The 12,817-nt window shown below is 47.7% G+C and overlaps 2 protein-coding genes across 10 annotated transcripts; one reads left to right on the top strand and one right to left on the bottom strand.

Annotated features, from left to right (window-relative positions):
• Positions 1–3,544: 3,544 nt before the first annotated feature.
• On the top strand, positions 3,545–5,632 carry Tomt (transmembrane O-methyltransferase). The gene is made up of 3 exons (XM_041676060.1): positions 3,545–3,818; positions 4,668–4,864; positions 5,312–5,632. The coding sequence occupies exons 1-3, from the start codon at positions 3,560–3,562 to the stop codon at positions 5,630–5,632; spliced, it is 777 nt and encodes a 258-aa protein (XP_041531994.1). The 5' UTR covers positions 3,545–3,559.
• Positions 5,633–6,398: 766 nt separating this feature from the next.
• Positions 6,399–9,633, bottom strand: Anapc15 (anaphase promoting complex subunit 15). Of its 9 annotated transcripts, none has more exons than XM_041676050.1 (6): positions 9,507–9,633; positions 8,162–8,246; positions 7,909–8,038; positions 7,329–7,388; positions 6,901–7,038; positions 6,399–6,745 (listed from the first exon to the last, which is right to left on the bottom strand). In XM_041676050.1, the coding sequence occupies exons 2-6, from the start codon at positions 8,182–8,184 to the stop codon at positions 6,698–6,700; spliced, it is 399 nt and encodes a 132-aa protein (XP_041531984.1). In that variant the 5' UTR covers positions 8,185–8,246; positions 9,507–9,633; the 3' UTR covers positions 6,399–6,697. The 9 variants fall into 9 exon arrangements, with proteins under 9 accessions (XP_041531984.1, XP_041531992.1, XP_041531988.1 ...); XM_041676058.1 differs by having other exon boundaries at positions 7,909–8,033; XM_041676054.1 differs by having other exon boundaries at positions 8,192–8,246.
• Between the last annotated feature and the right edge of the window lie 3,184 nt (positions 9,634–12,817).

Genomic DNA, 12,817 nt, shown 5'->3' with positions numbered 1-12,817 from the left:
CTGTTGAGCGCCACGGGAGGGATGCGCTTCTCTCGGGAGCCAATTGCCAGTTTCTTTGTATCTGTGTGACCAAGGTTTCTCCTTGTAACCTGGCTAGCCTGAAACTCGCTATGTAGACTAGACTGGTCTCGAATTTAGAGAACCACTTGCTTCTGCCTTCCGAGTGCTAGGACTACATGTACGTCTGTATGCCCGGCAAAACTGAGTACGTATATGACTGTGAACACGTGTCATGCTGCACGTGTGAAGATCACGGAATGACTTGTGGAAGTTAGCTGTGTCTCTCCACCATGTGTTTTCTAGGGATTGAAGTCAGGTGGTCAGGCTTTCTGGCAGGCGGCTTCTAGCCACTGAACATCTCTAGTTCCGTTTGGCAGTTTCTTGATTAAGGTGAATTATGCCTGCACAGGCAGATGGCAGACAGTCCTCCCTCCACGTTAGGGATTACAGCCCAAATGCAAACCTTTTCTGATCCTATTCTGAGCACTTTTCCTCCCTTTACTTAACCCAGGGGTATTTACTTATTAAATTAGCAAATGCTGGGGCTAGAAACGATTCAGCGATGAGAAGCACTGACTGCTGCCTCCAGAGGATCGGAGTTCAATTTCCCGAAACCCACATGGTGCCTCACAATCATCCAACTCCAGTCCCAGGATAAACGGTGCCCTCTTCTGGCCTCATTACAACATGTACACCGTGTATAGACACACATGCAGATCAACCAGGAATACGCATGATTTTTTTTCTTTTATTGTTTTTGTTTTCTGTTTCAAGACGGTTTCCCTGTGTAGCTTTTGGAGCCTGTCCTGAAACTGGCCTCAAACTCACAGAGATTCGCCTGCCTCTGCCTCCCCAGTGCTAGGATTAAAGGTGTGCGCCACCACCGCCCGGCTGAATACACAAAAAATTAAAAACAGACACCCTCCCCCCCCCCCACACACACACCAAGGACTGGAGAGATGGCTCAAAGGTTACCAGCACTGGCTGCTCTTCCAGAGGTCCTGAGTTCAATTCCCATCAACCACAAGGTGGCTCACAACCTCTTCTGGCATGCTGGTAGAACACTGTATACAAAATAAATAAATCTTCAAAACAAAACCACAAATATTTACTGGTTATAGTGTGCCACTCCTTCACAATTGTAGAATTCCCTAGTCTAGTGATCACATTGAATTTTATTGAGTTTCTGACTTCATCACTTCTACCAAATGTGAGCCACTGAAAGACAGCCTAACTTCTCTGTGACCTATGCCCTAACACTTACAGAAAACTTGGATTTTGAGCTGAGTAAATACGTCTCAATTATTTTGGCTTGTATCATGCCCCATGTCCTGATCCCAAGGGCTTGGGAGATGTCACCAGGCCTATCAGCATTTATTAATTCTTTAAGACCCTAGAGTTCTGCTAAGTTTCTCTAGGGTACCTGAAAAAAGGAGGCAGCTGAAGTTTGTCACTGGGCCTGGTAACCTGAGCTACAGGTCTCAGGTAACAACAGCCTCAGCATCAATAATTGAAATCAGGTCCAGTCTCCTTCTTCAGGGTTATTCCTCTCAAGGACTTCCTATTCCGGTACTCTGGTCTTTTCTAGGAGCCTTCAGCCCAGGTAAGCAGGGCCTTGTGGGTTCCCAATCACATCAATTCCTGCCCATATCACAAGCCTTTTTACATTCATTTATATACTCTAAATTTTAGCATACACTCCCCTTCCAACTAAAGGTCTTGCAACAACAGTCTGCCAAGGTCAGATCTGGGTAGGGGGGCAGTGGGAGGAAAAAGGACAGCAATCCCCTAAAGGGTCCTGAAGAGGAAAGCTGGATAGTGTAAAAGTGGGGTGTGTGTGTGCATGTTTCACTTACGAGGCGAATTCTTAGTGGGGGAAATAGAAAAGCTGAGACAAGCCGGGCGGTGGTGGCGCACGCCTTTAATCCCAGCACTTGGGAGGCAGAGGCAGGAGGATCTCTGTGAGTTCGAGACCAGCCTGGTCTACATAGCTAGTTCCAGGACAGGCTCCAAAACCACAGAGAAACCCTGTCTCGAAAAACCAAAAAAAAAAAAAAAAAGAAAAGAAAAGAAAAGCTGAGACAAGACTGGAGAAAATACATAGAACCAAGGAGGACAAACACCTCAAGAGAAGAGCAGACAGAAAGAGACCTTGGATAGAATTAACTTGGTATAGAGGTTGAATTTATTTTTGAGACAGGGTCTCAGATGTAGCTCACATTAACTTTAAACTTGAGATCCTTCTACCTTGACCTTCCTCATGATTGGGATTACAAGTGCACACCAAAATACCATGGATAGTACTTATTTTGTTCTTTTAAAAGATTTTATTTCTATTTCATATGTATGGATGACTTCTGTGCACCATGTGCATGCAGTGTCTGTGGAGACCAGAAGAGGGCATCAGATCCCCTGGAACTGGAGTTACCGACAGTTGTGATTGACCAGATGTTGGTGTTGAGACTCAAACCCAGGGCCTTTGAAGAGCAATCAGTGCTCTTCACCATAGAGCCAGCTCTCCAATGTTTAGGATTTTTGTTGTTCGGTGTGTGTGTGTGTGTGTGTGTGTGTGTATTTTTGTTTTGTTTTTTGCTAAGGTTTTGTTTTTTTTTTTTGTTTTGCTTATACTCGTGTTCACCACTGGGTGAGCCCTTGAGGGGGTTGGATCTCCTGGAACTGGTGTTATAGATGTCTTTGAACCACCATGTGAGTTCTGGGACTGAACTGAGATCCTCTTCAAGAGCAGCAAGTGCTTTTAACCACTGAGCCATCTCTCCAGAGCTAGGCATAGTGTTTGATCCTTTTAATAAAGTAAAGCATGGTGAGAGCATGACGGATTTGAAGACAAAGCTTTTATCTTTTTTTTGGTTTATTTTGGTTTTTCTTTCTTGAGACAGGGTTTCTCTATGTAGCCCTGGCTGCTCTGGAAAGCACTCTGTAGACCAAGGTAGCCTTGAACTCAAAGAGATCCTCCTGCCTCTGCCTCCTGAGTGCTGGAATTAGAGGCATGTGCCACCAATGCCTGGCAAGCTTTTTTCTTTGGCTACACTATAATGGATCAGAGATTACAGGAGGAAGATACGCCAAGAAACTGATGAAAAGGTCCTGAAGAGGAATGATGTTAGGGAGATAAGAAAATGGGCAGGTGTAGGAACAGTACAGAAATGGATCCTGTCAGGACTAGAAAGGGAGACAGCTGTGGCTGGGTACTAAACACAGGCAGCATGGCATGAAGAGTGCAGAGCACATAGGCTGGATTCAAATCAGTCTCTCAGCCAGGTGGCAGCAGTGAATGCCTTTAATCCCAGCACTTGGGAGGCAGAGGCAAGCGGATCTTTGTGAGTTCGAGGCCAGCCTGGTCTACAAAAGCTAGTTCCAGGACAGGCCCCAAAGCTACAGAGAAATCCTGTCTGAATAAACCAAAACAAAAGTCAGTCTTTGTGAACCATGGTTTGGACGAGTGTGGTAACAGAAACTGATAAAGGCTGCACAAACAGGCAAACAGTACACGTAGGTTTCCCTCCCAGCCTCCCTCTGTCCTAGGACTCAGGTAGGAACAATGTCCCCTGCCATTGCACTGGCATTCCTGCCACTCGTGGTGACACTGCTGGTGAGATACCGACACCATTTCCGACTGCTGGTGCGTACAGTCCTGCTGAGAAGCTTCAGGGACTGCCTGTCAGGACTTCGAACTGAGGAACGGGCCTTCAGCTACGTGCTCACCCATGCTCTGCCTGGAGACCCTGGTCACATCCTCACCACTCTAGACCACTGGAGCAGCTGCTGCGAGTACCTGAGTCACATGGGCCCTGTGAAAGGTCAGCGTTCCCTTCTCCAGCCTTCTGTTCCAGAAATAATCCCAAGATAGTGATCCCAGCACTCAGGAGGCAGGGGCAGGCAGATCCCTGTGATTTCGAGTCCAGCCTGGTCTACAAGAGCTAGTTCCAGGACAGGCTTGATAGCTACAGTGAAACCCTGTCTCGAAAAACCAAAAAAGAAAAAAAAAAAAAGAAAGAAAGAAAAGATAGTGAGGAGAGGAAAGATCTGGTATCTGGTATTCACTGCTTTGCTAGGTACGTAGGAAGCTTCACGCCTGTGCTTATGACTTTTGTTTTTCATTTGGAAATGAGGAGCCTGGACCAAGTTATTCAGTTATCCAGCAGATATTTATTGCCACTCTTTGTACCAGGTGCTGAGGGAGGAGGTGAACCAGCCACAAATGCTGGCCCCAGAGAGCATAACACAGGGGGGAATCGTAACTCAGAACTTTGTAGTTATCTGTACTAGAGTTTCTTTCCTACCAGAGGCTTCCACATCCAACTGAGGATAGCTGTCTGTCTAGACAGCACAGTACTTCTAAGTATTCTGAGACTTAGCCAATTCCAAAATCAAAACCACAATGAACAATAAGGGAGTGCAGGGGTTTGAGGATGAAACTGAAAGTGTCCCAGGAGCCTTGAAGATAAGGGGGTTGTTTTGCCTGAACCCCCCTGGAGGAAAGAACATTTAAACCGAGTCTAGAACGCTTGGATGGAGGTAGGAGTGGGCAAGGGCAGTCAGCCTGTTAGCCTCATGTATAAATACAGCATGAAACAAGCACAGTGGCATGTTTGATACCGGGCACACCTGGTTTAGATCTCTTCTACAACAGCCATCTTACCCCATAGGTCAGATTCTGATGCGGCTGGTGGAAGAGAAGGCCCCTGCTTGTGTGCTAGAGCTGGGCACCTACTGTGGATACTCTACACTGTTTATTGCGCGGGCTTTGCCCCCTGGGAGTCGCCTTCTCACTGTGGAGCGGGACCCTCGTACAGCAGCAGTGGCTGAAAAACTCATCCGGCTGGCTGGCTTCGATGAGCAAATGGTCAGCTTCCATCTCCCCAGCTTGGGGCCAGGTTTCTTTTGGGAAAGTCTCCCATTCAAGGAAGCAGCTCCACTCAGGCAGCTGGCATCCTGGAGGGCATGTTCCTCCTACTCCCTCAATCCCGAGTCATCTGCTCTTATTTTCACGGACTATAACGGCAGCAGCTAAGAGGAAGCTCTCCACAGCCAAGCAAATCTCAGTCCAAATCTTATTGTTCAGTTAGTTGTGTGACCTCAGGTACAGCACATCCTGTGATTCCCAGCTTCTTCACGGCACATACTAGGAATTACAATACTGATGCTGACTACTCAGTTTCTGAGGCCGGAGGAAATGGGAGACACTTGTGCAGGCCTAGACCAGTGCCGGCATGAGATCAGTCTGTCATGGGGGTCAGGAGAGGGGAAGCAGTCCTTCCTATTTTCACCTGCACTATGGCTTTCCCCACAGGTGGAGCTCATTGCGGGCAGCTCAGAGGAAGTGATCCCACGCCTGAGAGCTCAGTACCAGCTGAATCGGGCAGATCTGGTGCTGCTGGCACATCAGCCTCGATATTATCTACGGGATCTGCAGCTCCTGGAAGCCCATGCTCTACTCCCAAGTGGTGCCACTGTATTGGCTGACCATGTGCTTTTCCCTGGTGCACCCCGCTTCCTACAATACACAAAGAGCTGCGGCCGCTATCGCTGTCGCCTCCACCACACCAGCCTCCCAGACTTCCCTGCCATCAAGGATGGCATAGCCCAACTCACCTATGCTGGACCTGGCTGAGATCCAGGACCTGGGATATTTACTGATACAACCCCAACCCCACTCAAGCAAGGACCTCAAAATATCCCCTTTCCCTTTCTGTTTAGTGTCCAGCATATGCTCGGTTCAGGCTGGGGAAGTTTTCTTCTCAACTCGACCTGCCCCCAACCTCCACATCAATCCAAAGTGTCAAATTCTATCAGTCTTCTTGGTCCCACAAGATCCTCTCCTAGAAAACTGGAGACTGCAAGCAGGAGTCCTGAGCCCTTGTTCTGTTATTGATTGCTCCCTCCAGGTGAGTCCTTCCTTCTTCTGAGATTGCTTATTCTCTTAATATTAAGGGCTGGAAAGATGGCTCAACAGTTAAGAGCACTGGCTGTTGCTCCCTATCTGGAGGACTCAGGTTCAATTTCCAGCACTCACATGGCACAGGCACACATGTGATATACATACACACATACATACAAAAAAAAAATCTCTAAGCATAAATAAATTCCAACAAAAAGAAGACAGCTGGCTGGCAGAGCCCCCAGAGCCTCCCAGCTGTGGGACTCAGACAGCTTCTGGATGGAATCAGAGGCAGCTGCAGACAATGAGGCCCCGTAGCACATCCAGGTGCCAACTAGGCCACAAGAATTATCAATCACAGAAGCCTGGCCTCCGATCCTAGCCCACCTGATCCATTAGGTTTGCCTGAGATCCCTTAAATGACCCCTTCCCACTGTCCAAGAAAAGATAACTGGACTCCTCTGGGTCCCACCAACAAACAGGGAATAGACATTGGGGAAAAGAATCAGTCCTGTGTCTTTATTAAAGAGGGTTAGAAAGAGACCACACCTGGCAACCAAGGAATGAGGTACCAGCCAGGAAGGTGGGATGGGCTCAGGCTCTCGGGATTCAAGGGAAGACTGATGGCCTGGGAGGGCCCAAGGAGACCTTGTCCTGGAAGCAGCAGAGACAGTGCCTAAGGGTAAGCTTTAGACACTACAATCACAGCTGGTTCTGCAGGCTGAGGGGCTGAGGCTGTGGATGTAAGATAGGTTGGGGTGGCCTGGAATCACCCTGAGGCCACCTTGGCTTGTCTACCTAGATCATCCACTGGTCCTGATCCTGTTCGTTGCCTTCCATGTCCACCTGAAGAGGAGGCTGGGTGTGGGTGGGGAGGGGCCTCAGCCAGTCTCAGCCCAGATCCTGCCCCTGGGTAGAGCCAGGGTTTCTGCATCCCTCGGCCATCAGTTAGATCGGGGGCAGGAGCCTAGGAACAAAGGCACTCCCTACACCCCGCCTACCTCGTTGACCTCTCCATCATCAGGGGACTCATTATAGTCATTCATCTCATCCATGTCCTGCATGTCCTCATCATCTTCTGAATCCTCTTCACTGTCCTCGTCATCTTCATCATCCTCTTCCTCTTCATCATCATAGTGCTGGTGGGGCCAGAGAGAGTCTGGAGGTCTCAGGGCTACCTGGGCCAGGTCAAGAGCTAGCCTACAGGGAGCCTCCTCCTTTCCAACCCTGCCCACCTTGAGTATGGGAGGCGGCTGCATGACATGAAGGACCTTAATGCTAGGCCTAATGCCTACCCCCTCAAGTTCCCACTTTTGCTGTCTACTCTTATTAAAAACAAGTGTTCTGAGTCAGAAGCAAGGCCATTAAATTAAAATGAAGCCCTGGTCTACTGGGCTCCATATCGTCCCCACCCGCTGGGGCCACTCACCTCTGAGGCTGGCTTGCCAATAGGTACCAGGTTGTTGTCTTTCTCTGCGATGCTTTGAAGCTGTGGGCAAAGGAGTTTGGGGAAAAGTAGGGCCAAGGTCCAAGCAGAGCAGGTCAAGGGCATAGGACTGGCTTACTCTATCCCTTCCAAGATCCCCAAATGTTGAAACAAAGCTTCTCTCCCCCCACACCCAGTTCTCAGGAAGATTCGACCCCCTTTCTCCTGTCATCTGCTCTTTATAAAATTGTGTGTGAAGTCTTTTGGCCTCAGGTTTCTCATATAATTCTGGAGAGAGTAAAGTGAGACACTCAGCCTGGAATATGGCATCTTGTAAGTAATTAAGTTAAAATCATTAAGTCCTGTGATTAAATATAGATAGAATTTAGGCTGTCTGGAGCTTGACAAGTAATCTAGCCCTGAAGTCCTATGTTCCCTCAAGCAGTTAGGGATCCACAAAATAATAACTTCAGCCTCCAAGTACCCAGCGTGACTGATCCCAACTCAGAGAGAAATGCTTTTCCTAAGCAGGTCTCCAGGATAAGGTAAGGTCGTCTCCATGCTGAGCTAGGTCCTCACTCACCCAGGCCTGATGCTGCTGCTCCTGCTGCTGCAGCTCTGTCTCCTCCACACAGGGTCGATCCAGATTAAACCACAGTGTCTCAGTCACACGAGGGAACAGTGACGGGAACAGGGTGGACATGGCCCCTAAGCTGAGGGAGAGGGTCAAGTGAGTATGTTTTGTTTTGTTCTGATGCAGTTGTAATTTGATTTAGGGGTGGGGTGGAGTGGAAGGCAGGAAAAAAGCTTCCCTTCCCTCTCGAAATCAGACAGACCTGAGTTTGAGTCCTGGCTCCATCACTTACTAGCTGTTTGACTTTGGCCAATACACTTAACCTCTCTGGGCCTCAGTTTCCTCATCTGTAAAAATGGGGATAATAACAATTATATCATCCTTAAAGTTATTCTGACAACAAAACAAAATAATGGATAAAGTTCTTTGCCGCTTAAGGAGAGAAGAGACTGGGAGCCAGAGATGGAATGTGGCATTGTGATTATATACAAAATTGGCACTAGCAGGAATCCAGTAAAAGTCTCCTTTAACACACACACAAACACAGACATCATAAAACTCATTCTTTGCTCTTTTGATTAATATCACATCCAACCAGTGCAAAAATGTTTTGGACATGAACCACCTCTCACCGACCAGTCAAACTACACTACTCACAACTAGGAAGCATGGACAAATAGACAGACAATAAGCAGAAGAATGAATGATGAATTGACATGTAAGAGAACAAATAAAATCAACTTTGTGGATTAAAGCTGAAGCGCAGGAAGGCCATCAAGAAGCTGATTTAAAATCTATCAGCTCGTAAGACCCAGTGACAGGTAGGCTTGACTTTATGTTGCACGCTGGGTGGGGTTTATTTAGAACATACACAAGGGATCCTAGTCCAGCGATGTAGCAAGAGCACAGAAAAAACAGAATTGGTGTCCCCCCCCCTTTTTTTTTCCAATGAGATGGGGTCTCATTAAGTAGCCCTGGCTAGTATGGAACTCACTATAAAGACCAGGCTAGTCCCAAACTCACAGAGATCCGCATGCCTCAGCCCTCGAATGCTGGGATTAAAGGCGTACACCAGCCATCACACTCGGCTCTACTCTATCTTTTGTTCTAATCTGATCCACGCAGAACTAGCCGCTGCCATTCCCTACACCAAAGCGTCCCAGGCCCGTGTGACAGGAAAACAGAGCCAACCCTCATCCCAAAAGTACTGACAAAATCTGTATCCTAAAACCCTACCCACCACCGCCCATTCTTTGCTCATTATAATAATAACTGTGAGCTTGACCAACAGGAAGGAGGCAGGGGCGGGTCTCTGACAGGTTTTTGCCCTAATAGGGATGCTAGTCGCAAAAAATGCGCGCGGCCTGGCTGAAGCCAATTAACTGAAAGAAATGCTGGGTGACAGGAAGTGAAACCAGTGAATGACGGAACTTGTGTGATGGGTGGGGCTTAGATTTAAGGAAGCAGCCAATGAGCAGGATGTCGTTAAGCGTCAAGGAGCGGAATAGATGAGTTGCTGGGGAGGCGAGTCAAAGGAACGGGGTTTCTTTGGAAGCAGGAAGAAAGAACGAGCAAGGAGACGGCAATAGCTTCGTTTCCGCACTTACCGCGCCAAGAGCCGACTGCCGGCAGAGACCCGGAAGCACTTCCCCAGGCCTGAACGGAAGAATCCACCAGATTCCGGGACTCACTCGACGCATGCGTCCTCCCTCTCCTTTTGTTTCCCGCTCTTACCTACCAGACCGGAAGTGATGTGACGTAACTTAGCACGCTCTAGTTGGGGGAGGACACTTACGTGCCAGGCCTACCTGTTGGTCCCGCCTGGAATCTCAGTCTCCGGGTTTCTGCAGATCGGCCCCTCCCCCGGCCTGGCGTTGGGTCTTGCGTGCGTGCGTGTCTCTTGTGAATAATGGCTCCCAGAGACGTGCGCGTGTTTGAACGTGTGTGTGTGTGTATGTGTCGCTGCGTTCCGGGACGTCCATTTCCACTCTTCTCAGTCTCCCGTTTGAACACATTTTTTTTTTTTTTTGGTGAGGATACCTTGAACATGCTAGACAAACCTGTTACGGAGCTACATCATATTCATAATACTTTCTTTTTATTTTGAGACAGGGTCTCACTGTGTTTTCCTGGCTGGCCTGAAACTCACTTTGTAGGCCAGGCTAACCTCGAATTCTTCCTGCCTTGCCCTGTACCGGTGTTAAAGGTGTGCACCACCATGCTGGCCTCCTTTGAGTATTTAAAACTATCTTAGGTGTATGAGTATTTGGCCTGCATGTATGTATTTGGTGCCTGGTGCTTGTAGAGGCCAGCAGAGATTGTTAGATCTCCAGAATCCAGCTGGAGTTAAAGAGGTTTGTGAGCGACCATGGTTAGGGTGCTCTGGACGTGGGTCCTCTGGAAGGGCAGATAGTGCTTATATGTTGTTTTCGATTTTAGAGGCAGGGTTTCTCTGCCCAGGAACTCGCTTTGTAGACTGAAAGACCCTCTGGACACCCCCCCCACACACACACCAGGACCTGCAGCTAGCCGGCTCTCATGAGAACATCCCGTTTGCTTAGGGAAACAGGATGCCTATAGTCAGTGAAAGACCCCTACCTAGCAGCATTAAGTTAGCTGCAGCAATAACGCTATTTTACAAGGTTTGAATTTTTGAGCAATATAACTGAAAGCTAGGACAGGGGAGTTCAATTTAGAGATAAGGGCATAGGTCAACTTAGGGGCAGGGGCGTTGAGTCAGACAAGATATCTATGGTCGACCATCTGGACTGCCAGCAGGGGACTTGGGGTCCAGAAGAAGAGTTTGTACCCTAGATGGGCCGAGTCAGCATGCATATCTGATTTCTTGGAAACCACAGAACTGTACTCAGTTTGAACCCGAGCCTTATTTGAATTGCCCAATCAGAACCCTGCCCAATCAGAACCCTGTAACTATGCGTCTCGCTTCTGTACCCTATAAAAATCCACTGCCCCAACCTGAAGGTGCGCAAGCCCTCAGAAAGACTTGCTGCCCACAGGTACCTGTGTTTACTCAATAAACCTCTTGCTAATTGCATCCTGTGGCCTGGTCTCGGAGTGTCCTGGTTCTGGGGTCTTCATCAGAGAGGAAAGGTCCTCTCTGAGGGTCTTTCAAGACCAGTCTGACTTTGAATTCTCAGAGATCTGCCTATCTCTGCCTCCCAAGTGCTGAAGAAAAGGCATGCACCACCGCACACAGTGCACCCTGGGCACCCGGGGCTCTGAACCACTGTGCCATCTCCTCCACTCCTGGTTTTTCAATTTCGTTGTTTTGTTGTTGTTGTTGTTTTATTTTGTTTTGTTTTTTGGTTTGTCGTCGTTGTTCTCTATTTCTGTGTGTGTGTGTGTGTGTGTGTGTGTGTGTGTGTGTTTTATATGTTGTTTTTCAAGACAGGGTTTCTCTTATGTAGTGGTCTGGAACTCAGAGGTTCACCTGTCTCCCAAGGGCTGGGATTAAAGAATTAAAGATTACGTTGTACCACCACACCTGGACTTTCTCATTTTTTTTTAAAGCTGCTTTTTTAAAAAAAATTTATTATGTATACAATGTTCTGTCTGTGTGCATGTCTGAAGAGGGCACCAGACCTCATTACAGAGGATTGTGAGCCACCATGTGGTTGCTGGGAATTGAACTCAGGACCTCTGGAAAAGCAGGTAATGCTCTTATCCACTGAGCCATCTCTCCAGCTCCCCTTTCTCATTCTTTTATGCCTTGGATAAAAAGTATTTGTGTCTGAAGTCTGTCCCAGATTCTGATACAAACTGGGAAGAAATCCATAAACATGGCTGTTGCCCTCAAAATCCTTATAACAAGCTTATGGAACTAGTCAGCTGTCGACACTACATTCTATTTCTGGGGAACTCGGCTGCTCTTCTGAGGTGCAGCCCAAACGCCCTGGGAAGGTCTTGGTTACCTGTTCCATTGCTGATGCCTCTTTTTGCCTCTGCTTTAGCGTTCCCAGCCTCTTTCAGGGGCAGCAGTCATCCAAAGTCTCACTGTTGTCCCAACTAGACCTGTAAACTTTGGAAAATTCACTAGTTTTTTGTTCATTTGTTTGTTTTTCTTTTCATGAGCACGTGGTGTGTGTGTGTACATATTTGAATGTATGTAACTGTACATGTGTGTATATGTGAACAACCCAAGAGTGACCCTGGGAATCTTCTTCAGTGCTCTGTCTAAGACTAAAAAATTGTGATAGCACAGACCCATAATCCTAGCACTCAGAAACACGAGGCAAGAGGATGTGAGATTCAAGGTTGGAGTAGGCTGTATAGCATGTTCAAGGCCAGCCTGAAGTATATAATTAGACCCTGTCTCTGAGAAAACCAAGTATAAAACTTAAAAATAAAAATCGGAGCCAGTAAGATGATTCAGTGATTAGAGACACCACTTGCATGGAAACCTAATGAATAATCTGAGCTCAATCCCTGGGACGCACATGTAGGAGAGAGCTGACTCTTTTAAATTCTCTTCTGGCCTTCACACGCACACTGTGGCAGTTGTGTGCTGCCTTCTACACTGACTAAATGGGAATCAGAAAAAATGGTTAGCCTCGCATGATAACACGTGCCTTTAATCCCAGCACCCACGAAGTAGAAGTAAGCAGATCTCTGTGAGTTCAAGGCCAGCATAGTTTACAAAGTGAGTTCCAGGACGGTCAAAGCTGTCTCAAAAAAAAAAAAGCATAAATAAATAAATAAATATCCCTGTACTTGGAGGTGGAGTCTTGGGAATCTAGCATTCAAGGCCACCCTGGATTATGTAGCAAGTTTGAGACCAGACTGTGCTGCGTAAGACTGTCTCAACAAGAGGCAGAGGTAAGTGGCTCTCTGAGTTCGAGGCCAGCCTGGTCTACAAGAGTGAGTTCCAGGACAGCCAGGGCTACACCCTAAAACCCTG

Source organism: Microtus oregoni, unplaced genomic scaffold (genome assembly GCF_018167655.1).
Source record: "Microtus oregoni isolate MIOR12 unplaced genomic scaffold, Mior012 000027F_ref0000203, whole genome shotgun sequence".
Classification (NCBI taxonomy): domain Eukaryota; kingdom Metazoa; phylum Chordata; class Mammalia; order Rodentia; family Cricetidae; genus Microtus; species Microtus oregoni.
Note: the sequence above shows the minus strand (reverse complement) of the source record. Positions and strands in the feature narration are given on the sequence as shown.